The 10,472-nt window shown below is 35.0% G+C and overlaps 1 protein-coding gene across 2 annotated transcripts; it reads right to left on the bottom strand.

Annotated features, from left to right (window-relative positions):
* Positions 1 to 385: 385 nt before the first annotated feature.
* Positions 386 to 10,472, bottom strand: LOC145788568 (uncharacterized). 2 transcript variants are annotated; one of them, XM_082906495.1, is made up of 6 exons: positions 10,227 to 10,472; positions 5,712 to 5,765; positions 5,578 to 5,635; positions 4,963 to 5,003; positions 877 to 936; positions 386 to 761 (listed from the first exon to the last, which is right to left on the bottom strand). In XM_082906495.1, exons 1-6 carry the CDS (start codon positions 10,290 to 10,292, stop codon positions 690 to 692), a joined length of 351 nt encoding a protein of 116 aa, XP_082762621.1. In that variant the 5' UTR covers positions 10,293 to 10,472; the 3' UTR covers positions 386 to 689. The 2 variants fall into 2 exon arrangements, with proteins under 2 accessions (XP_082762621.1, XP_082762622.1); XM_082906496.1 differs by lacking the exon at positions 877 to 936 and having other exon boundaries at positions 10,227 to 10,416.

Genomic DNA, 10,472 nt, shown 5'->3' with positions numbered 1-10,472 from the left:
TATAAAAATTTTAGAGTGTCCAAATTGCTTGGTCCAACTTCTGTTTACCGCTAATTAGGTAAAAATAACTTAAATAAATTGATTATCTAAAATTTAGAGAATGAGAGCTTTTAAATTTTATTTACTGATTATTAATTTTTCTTACAATAAGTTACACTAAACACACCAATACACGTTGCATCCTTGAATTACATTTTTATCCCAAAAAAACAAGCGCTGCAAATTGGTAAGAAAATATAAACCAAACTAGCAATCAGGTGGAGTTGACTACGTAAAAAGACACAATTTTTTGCGGTCAAAAACTATACTACTTAAATAAATTCATATCCTTTTAGTAAGATAATAATAAACCCCCCCCCCAAAAAAAAAAAAAAAAAAAAAAAACATGGATTCAGTCAGATTCACACCATTCTATTTTCATTTTCAAGAGACATTTTAAGTGAACATCTCAATTGCTACCTCTTACCAGAATCTCGACACGACAACAGATCAATCCCCCTCTGAGTAAAAAAAACAACAGATCAATCAACATAAAGAGTCTGCCAACAAACTACAGATGCAAAGAGCACTTTGAGATCACAATCAGCATACCAAGCGAATGTAAGAGTTGGAGCCATCCAACATTTTAGAGTCATCGCAACCCAACAAAACCAGATTATTTATAGCATAAATGATTGAACTGCAAGAAACTATTCTTCCTCAGAACTTTGTGATGAGCTCAAAATACTACTGGCAGCAGCTAAACTCAATTCTTCATACACCTACATGATCGTTTAATAGACAAGAAGAAAAAAAAAAGAAATCAGTTCATGAGAAAAGTCAAATAATGTTTAACAAAGGGCTACATTATGATTCTTAAATACTACAATTGCATACAAGTTGCCTGTGAATTATTTGAAAAGCCTTGCAAAATTTTTCAGCCTCTGCTGCGCCCACCTGTAACAAGTGCACCAAAATTTAGTTGTTTTCCCCATCTCTTTATATTTTCGTTCGCTACATTTTTCATCTGTTGCTGACAATATTTTTAGAAGCAAAGCGAGAAAGGGAATGGGAGAACAAAAAAAGAAAAGATAAATGACATATCCCTATGTAACAACAAAATAAAAAACCACTGATTGATTAATTTCCAGAAATTCAGAGAAATGTGATTTCACGGGTCTCCAAGTCACCTTAGTCACTTGACTCTCCCCTCACTCGAAAACAATCAAACTAATTTAGTTATATTGATTGGTTATTCATTATGAATTTATGAATATTGAACGTGTATGTGCTATTATCATGTTTTGTTGTAAACATATCTCCAAAGAAATGAAAAAAAATGAAACTTAAACCTTAACCAGAAATTTTATTAATGAAAGTATTAGAAAAGCTAATTAAAACATGGATAGGAAGATTTGGATGCTATAAGTTTTCCTATGATTTTACAGGCAAATAGCTTATAGATGCTTATGTTCAACACCATGTAGTTTTATGTAATGTTATTGTCAAGGATGGTTAACTTGAAAGCAAATATAAAAGTTGCCATATATAATTACAATTTATAATTTCCATGAACATAGTGATCAATCTACACACAAATTTGATGATGGAACAATGTGAAAACACATGGGCATTTGTCAGAGAGGTGTCTGTGGAGGCATTTTTCGGGACACCTCAGAAGAGCCCCGTGCAGTTAGGGGTGAAGGATACTTTGGTATGGAAAGGACCTACATGTAATAATCTTATGCCATTTGAGTGCTTCACAGTTGAGCATGTTTTATACTTGCTATTAATGTGATTTTGTACTATTCCACCATAAATTGTGACTCTAATAAGAGAATATATTGGCAGCATACTGCTGCTTGCATGTTCGATAGAGACTTCTTAATTAGAGTATCCTTTATTAGCCTAATGTCATCATAATTTATCATAATCAAGGTGCTCAAGTGACATGATTTAATGTTAATTATCCTCAAGCCTTAAGTGTGTCAATCGTACATAAGTAGAAATAAGCTTGAATTTATTAAGATTAGCATGATAATTAGTTCACAAAGATGCATCGTTTTGTTGGGGTGTCCTAGTGTATAAATAACACCTCCTACTTGTTTAATTCTTCTATAAATTGTAGTTGTGCCAGTTGTTTTCATATATATGCATAATTTGCTTGAATAATTCGTGAAAAATATGGAAAAAAAAAAAAAAAAGGAAGAGAGAAGAGGGTTGCATGTGCTAGAAATTTCACGTTTGTATAGACAGGAAGTGAAGGAAAGAAGAGAGAAAAGGGAAGAAAATGGAGGACATCGGGTGAGGCTTGCATAAGAATTGAACTCAAGGTAAAAAAATTTATTTTGAGCTTATATTCTCCACTTAACTCAGAAGAGAACCCCTTTTATCATGAATCAAAAGGAATAATTGACGAAAATGAAATTTTACGCTTGTGTATGTTGAAGCATCATAAAATGCATAGTTTTGTTGTGGGAAGCCCTAATTTGGTATCTGTTAAAGAATTTGATGTTCTTGTTTGAGACTATTAAATTGTGACAAGAACATGTTGAGACCTTTGAAGGGACCCAAGAAAGGACATGGTTTGGACCTTCAAAAAAAAAAAACCTTAGAACTGAGACTGGGTGCCCATTTCAAGAGCACACATCCCCGTGTATTGGAAGCCAGACAATGGAATCCCAGAAATAGCCTAGATTAACTCAACGCTCAAGCAAATATCCCATGTTTATCAGGCTCTGGCTACTGGAATTTGAGCACCGTGCACTCAACTCTTCACTTGAGCAGGGATCAATGTTCTACTATTTTTCCCCTTATTTTCAAACACCAGTTTGTTTAGTCACTTTGAGGGTCTAAGCTGAAGACACTTTCACCAACATGCCTATTATAAGACCTAGAATGGACTAATATCCCAATTAAATAATACTAATGCAATTCCTTTATGTTTGATGTGATGTGTATATTGGTTGTGTAGGATCACTTGAATAGAAGAATTAAAGTACTTGAGGGATGGAGCTGAGTAACTTAAAACTAGGAATTATGATTTGGACTTGGTTAAATGTGCTTGTTTTTAGAGTTGAGTGGGTGATGCCCAGGTTAGTCAAGGAATTAAGTGACACGATTTAATGTTGACTGTGAGCTATACACTAATACTAGGTGAAAAATTGTTAGTAATGAGAATAATAAACTTCTTGTTGATGTACATTGTGGATGAGGGAAGTTAGAGGCGATTGGTCGTTGACCTCTGGGAAGATGGTGGGCACATTAATGGCCTGAAATCACTAGAGGAGGAAGAGGAGAAGACCAAGGCAGGCTTAGAGAGCAAAGGGGTGGCAGTGAGAGACCTTGAATACTTTTTATGTTGTTGCTATGATTCTTGTTGCTCTTGTTATGACTGTGGCTGCACTTATGATGCTGTTATATAGACTCCAGGAGTATTGGAGCCCAAGCAACCTCAAAACAGGTGACAAGTTCTCCTCAACACGACAGGAAGGTGATATCAGCCCTACTAGATGTGTCCTATAATTCAGGTCCTTGGGAAGGCTGCATCACAGGAGCCGCAGGTGTAGGTATGATATCTTGAGAGCCGTATCATATGTGCAACAGATATAAGTGTACGATCAACATCCTTTTCTCTAGGCCAAGTCAAGGAGGAGCTGCCATTACAGGGAGACAGCTACATGACCTTGACGACACCGAGTTCTTAACCTCCAATCCACAATCCTCAAATGATCCCAAGCGGGAGTGCCTATGTCTTGCTCCCAACCTAGGCAACCAAAGGGGTGAGTACATGGGTGAGCCAAGGGCTCATCCTGAGCAACCAAGCGAACATAGGTGAGACAAAAGTCTAACTATGTTGCTATGGAGCTGAGGTGAGTGGGTAGAGAATATATTTCTTATGAGTCATGAAGGGCCATCGAGAGCTCTAGGTGAGCTATAGTCCTGTTTTCATACTTGGTGGTGTGCATGCCCCCGCTTAGACTAGGCATACAACCCCAACTCATCGTGGCACCTTAGGGCTTTGCCACGTGGATGTGCGATGACGATGCCGTGACACCCATAGGGCTCGCCACGTGCCAAGCACGATATAGATACCCACATACATCATAGGAAATTAGATTCTAATGAAGGAGACTATGTTCTGGTTCGTGTATGCCTTGAGCGTTATCAAAAAAACTTCCTTCACAAAACTTTAGGCTCAAGCCAAACTGGACCTATCATATCATAATGCATATGTACTTTGCTTACTTTCATATATGACTACTAGTCATGTTCTCACTGTTGAAGATTTATTTCTTGCTGCGCATCCCAATCTGCCAAAAAGTTAACCTATAGGTGGTGTTCCTTCTACTTCAGTTCTAATAACTATTCCCCATCATTTGCCACTTATATAGCAGCTTAAGGATCGGAATAATGGTGTTCTTAAGGCTCAAAGTGTTGCTTCTTTGCATGATGGCATTTTGGAGGTATCTTGTTCATTGGCAGAATCATCCAATCACCAATGCCACTCATACTATTGAGGACGAATTTTGCTACTTCGATACTAATTTGTTTAAGTACTATAATCTTGAGGAGTGTTACTCTGAACCAGAGAGAATTGATGGAAATCATAAAAGAGTAAATCTTCTTTACACCATTATTGTTTGATACTGGTGTCACCAATGTCACTCATAGTCCATCTTGTTTCCTATACCATTTGATTTGACAGCAATCAATTATTTTTATCCTTAAGATGAGCCACATTAGTTAGGCATAAAAAAAGTAACACAGCTTAAATTTCTGATAACCTAACAAAATGTACTTGTTTCATACAGCATACAAGGCAGTCGAATGATTCCATTCACATGATGTCATTGGAAATCCAAGCATATTCTTAATATCAACTGGAGGAACTTCCCAAGACACATTTTTTGATGTTAAAATTAATTATCATGCAGTGAATATTTTGTGTTCATAAAGTATGAACACAGCAAGCATTCTTACCTTCTTTTCTGCAGCCATCCTTAATTTCCTCCAAAATGCATCTGCAAGGACACATCCATGCAACACGTGTAATTTTGATTTCATCAACTAAGTGAAAATAGAAAGAAATGTAATGCACGCAAGCATCCCAGAATTTTGAAATGCCACCAGGTAAACAAGAACAAGTGAAATGATTTTGTTAGAGAGAAAGCGAAAGATGGGCTAAAGACAAAGCAAACAAAGAGGAAGACCAGGTTTCAATTATTCCAGTGAGTTATATAGGTATTGACTCCAAGAATTATCAGTTACACCAGGGTTCCCTCAGGATCAGAGATCAGTTAAAAGAAAACATTTATGTATATATATACAATCTCTGCTCCACTTAATCAAGGGAGCTCCCAACAACTAACAAGATATATCAAACAAGAAATGTGACAACTTTGTGAAAGTTTTTTTTTTTTTTTTTTTGATCACCACTTTGCAAAAGTTTATCAACCAAACTGAATTAACAATGAATCACATTAATCATTTCCAGATGCGAAAGGGTGCTTAAATCTCATCATACAACTACTACAACTATAAATCTGGTTAGCAAGAGACTAAATGACACTAAACTTGTTTAGAATGAAAGGATACCATGCGGTCCAGTTCCTTGAATTGGGATTTCCTTTACATCCGCTCCACCCCATGTACCCTGCCATTCCTTTAGTTATTGCGACAAGGTTATATGTTAAAATGTAACAAAGTTGTGAAGAATAGTAAAGCAATACCATGTCATTATGTGCTGATTGAGCAGTTGATTGACTTGATGATGCCGAGTCAACCTAAAATTGTAAAAACACATGTTGGAAACAGCAGATAGTAACAAATATTAACAACAAATTATGGTACAAAATTTGTATGCCTATGCACAACTAATATTATAAACCACAACCATCAAAGAAACATTTTCATTAATTCTTCAAAAATTCTTTTCCAGTGAATTTCTTAAGAGATAATAGCTATTTTAGAGTTCTAAACATCAAGAAGGTTCCATAAAAAATTACATTTTATTTTTATTTTGAATCATTTCAGAAAGTTTGACATTTCTAATCTCAACAAGTGTCTATAGAAACCCCATTTTGATCAGCTCAAGGACTTAGGCACCATCCTGGAATGCCATCTGATGATGAAAACTAAGAATAGCTCAAATCTTGAAAACTTTGAAAAGGGCTGGCTCTTGCTCGGATACAAACTAGAACAATCCCTACTCCGTATTTTCCAAAGCTTACAAGTTCATCTACATCAATTTTCATTGTTGAAAAGTTTTATAAAATACCCTTCATTGTTTGAAAATTTGGACAGAGCATATAAGATCCAAATGATTTGGAAAAGGCGTATTGACACTTGCTTTGAAGTTTGAAACCCCTTGAGCGCATTTAGATCTAGATTCAATCTAAAGAACCCATAATTTTGTCCAAAATTGCATCGAATTTTCAGCAACATATAAACTATTTTTAGTACAACTGCCTGGGTTTATTTATTTATTTATTTTCCAGTTGTCAACTTCTTTGCTATCTAGTTTTCTATTGATGGATTATAAATGATCTGATTATGACAACAGTAATTGTGGATATAAAAGATAGTAAATTCCAAAGACTTGGTGTAAGGAACATATGTCATAGTACCATTAGTTTTCCAAAGTACACCAGTCTTATTCTCTGGGATAACTTCCTGAAGTTATGTTCTCACCTCACTTGTTAAATGGACTCCAGGAATGGACTCCATACTCATGTCATGGGTATTGGGTTTGGAATATCTGTTTGACCCAAGTACTTGGCATATCCATATTCTACAAGCCAATTCATCATGTATGATAATGGAAGAAGAAAAAACTCAAATTTAATAACGGCTAATGCTTTAGCTTATATTATAACATGGAGAAACAACCGTTTTACATATCATATAAAATATAATGTGTTTACATACGCGTACCCAAGTTTGCGATAGATTTCAAGCTAAGCCATCATACATTAAACAATGTTGCTTAGATGTTCTTTTTAGATTTTTTTCCTGGGTACATATGCTTCCAGCTGTTGGACTCCTTTCTTTCAAAAAACAAGTAATGTTTTATTGATGGAAAAAACATTACAACAGGAAAGAGGAAAGAAAAGGAAGCATGTTATGTTTTAGCAAGTGCATTTTGCTAAACACATTCCGGTAAGTATAATTGTTTGACATCCAAAGGAAATTGAATAGTCCAAAATAATTTGCAAGCATGTAAGACACCAATCCTCAACAATAAATGAGAATGTTGAAAAAAAAAATGGTGATAAAATGTTCATGTATCAAGACATATTTTTGCAACTAGTAAGGACTATAATGCAGCAGCAACTGATCATTATTATTATTTTGATAAATAGAGGCAACTGACCATTGTTGTGCATGTAACAACAAACATAAAAAAACTGCCAAAAAAATCTTTAAACCACGTTAAGTCAACGGAAGAATAAGTACAATGGAAACCCAAGAACAGATGGCTAGAAGTGACAAGGAAAAGCATTGATTTCATATCCTTACTAGTTAAAATGCTGCAAAAATTAGGAAATAAAAAGAAGAGAGAATTTTAGATAGGACTCACTGAAAAATAAAAATTGCTAAATTAGCCACAATAATCTCATTAGAAAAGAGAGAAAATAAAAAATAAAAAATAAAGAAATGAAAGAATGGTCATTTTTGTAATCTAAGGAGTTGACCAAAAGAAAGGCAGTCATGATGATTAATGCGGATTGGTGAAGGAAAGAGAGAAGAAATACAGAAGCAAACTTTAAGGTAGGGGAAGGCATAACCAGAGAAGATGTTACTAAAATGTATGAAGAATATGATGAATGATAAAGAACTTAACATGACAGTTTACAAAAACAATCAGACGGAAATCAAGAGATTTTGAAAGTTCAGGTTCTGTTTTTCTGGTCGGCAACAAAAAGATTTGATTGAAAAAGAAATAAGATACAAAAGAGGACAACGAAGGTGACAAAAAACTCAAACGAGTCAAACAACAAAACTATGCGTCACAACCGACTTCCAATCTCTAGAAATCAATAAAAGCAAGACCCCACCAGTACTCGAAATGGAAGCCCAAAACAATGCCAAGAGACACACTCCATCCCACAATGAATTTGCATCAACAAATTTGGCTTAAAAAATTCTTGCATTCCTTTCCAGCCAAATAACCCAAAAGATTGCAAATTCAACACAATGCCACAATGCATTTGCCCTTTTTTTGGCCTCCAAAGTCACGGAAATCAATTAAAAGCATGTGACCACTAAATGCCAGAGCCACACTAAGTGAATCCACCAAAGTTCAGGTTCTCAGCTCTTGCTCTTATTAACCATAGTAATTTATTTCCTCATACTCAATGCTATAATCATAAAAGTGTAAATGAAGTGACAAGTAAGACGTTCCAGTCTTGTTAAATCGCATAGCTAGAGTGGAAAAACTTCCGGCCAAAACATTAAATCTGCAAAGTAGTCAGGTTCAAGTCTAGCCCCTACCAGGCCATTTGTGATTGAAATAAAAAACATTAACGACAAACCTGAGTAGGGTTCAAGTCGGGCCTAGAATGTGGTGTATGGTGTCCTTGTCTCACCCCACTCTGATTAGATAGTTATTTTACAAGAATGTCCGCAATAATTCTCTACATCTTTTTGAATACCCTCATTTAAATGTTAGTCAATAAGGGTTTCATTGATATTTGTCAGTGGCCACCATCATCTCTCTCTTTTTGTTTTCTTTGCCTTCCTCTTTCTCTTTAACATAAACACACACATGCATAATTGTGGATATTTTCATCACAATAAGTGGGAACGCTCTTGCCTTCCCATTAGTGGCCATTATCATGGACTTCCCTAATTGTGTTGTGTTTGTCAACTTCCTCTGCATCGTCATGGTAGTGGGCTTCATGGGCATTGTCTTCTTAGCCTCTCATTACCATCATTGCCCTAGTATCTTTTAGATTTCTTTGGTCAGTCAAGTGAATTTCTTCAAATTTTTTAAATTTTTGGGGTTTCATGTATACATATGTTTGATATACGTACACAATAAAATAAAATAAAAAACACATACCTACATATACATACATGTCCTATGTATATGAAAGACATTGGGGCGTGGCAGAGATTTTTACAACTTAATCAAGGGAGGGTTTGGGAAGGGTTGCTGAAGGTTTAGGGCTAGAGTTCTTTATGGTGGGGTGGGGTTGGGATAGGGGGTGTTCTGTCCCAAATTCAACCTGTTGTCATCTCTATGAAGATGAGTTATGCACGGTATCGCAATGGATTATAGATTGAGAAAGTTGAAACTTGTCAAGCACAAACTAATCAAAGATTTTGAATTGCCAATCTGTTCTCAATTCATAAAAGTGTAAAATTGATAAGAATAACTACATAATACTAAAAAGTAAAACAGAACATAATGTCACCTAGATGATGACATAGTAACCTAGGCTACACTACGAAGACAAGATAAAAGGGACAACTTATCAAATCACATAGATGAATATGCATAGATAATTTAAGTCATGGCAATGACTTTTTTTTTGTTTCTTTTTTTTTTTCCTTAAAGTAAAATAATGGATCAAACATAATATTCCCAAGATGCAAAAGACTCTTGACATAATTTTGAAATTTATCATCCTAGGTGAGTTTAGTGTTTTATTATTTTTCCTGCAAAATTTAGTTTATTGGAATGAAAGCATACCATGTATCTGAACATGCATTCGACAATGTAAATTGAAACATACGCATCCATTTTGCACGAAATTTTTCTTACCCAGGTGCAGCATAAGTCTTAAGTTAAATCAAGCTAAGAAAACCTATTAAATTTGCTGCTCCTATATATTTTATGATGATAAACATGGAAGAGCAAATACCTCTAACTATTTTTATTTTATTTTTATTATTAAAGTAAAGATCTTTTTCTAATTCATGCAAAGCAAGCTCAACTAAACAACCAAATCAACCAAATATAATTACTCATCACCTGTGATACTATAGCTTAAAAAGATCACAACTCAATCTGTATCCATCTATCAGTTAAAAAAAATTAAAAAATTAAAAACCACACACACACACACACAATAGCACGAATACATATAACAAGAAGATCAAGAAACTTTTACTCCAACTAGTTATAAACTACTAAATAAGAGCAGTCAAAACCAGAACACAAAACAGAGAATTAAGGATGGAACTGTGAAGAAAAACGTAATCAAAGGGCGATAAAAGAGAGAGAGAGAGAGAGAGACATGATAATCGCGGGGACGAACGACTGGGAAGAGATTGAGAATGCGTTGAAATTCGAACTCATCCATTTTGCTTCCTCCTCCTGAGATGAGTCTTTCTTTGCCCTTTCTTTGCTATCAATCTCTGTCTCTATCAATCCTCCTTTCTTAAGTTTTGAAACGAAAATGGCATTTTCTTTTCCCTTTATTTTTTTGGTACGTACGTGTTATCTAAGACGTCCTTAAAAAAAAAATTGTCATAAAAAAATC

The sequence above is a fragment of the Camellia sinensis genome, chromosome 14, assembly GCF_055761805.1.
Source record: "Camellia sinensis isolate YWXY chromosome 14, ASM5576180v1, whole genome shotgun sequence".
Classification (NCBI taxonomy): Eukaryota; Viridiplantae; Streptophyta; class Magnoliopsida; order Ericales; family Theaceae; genus Camellia; species Camellia sinensis.
Note: the sequence above shows the minus strand (reverse complement) of the source record. Positions and strands in the feature narration are given on the sequence as shown.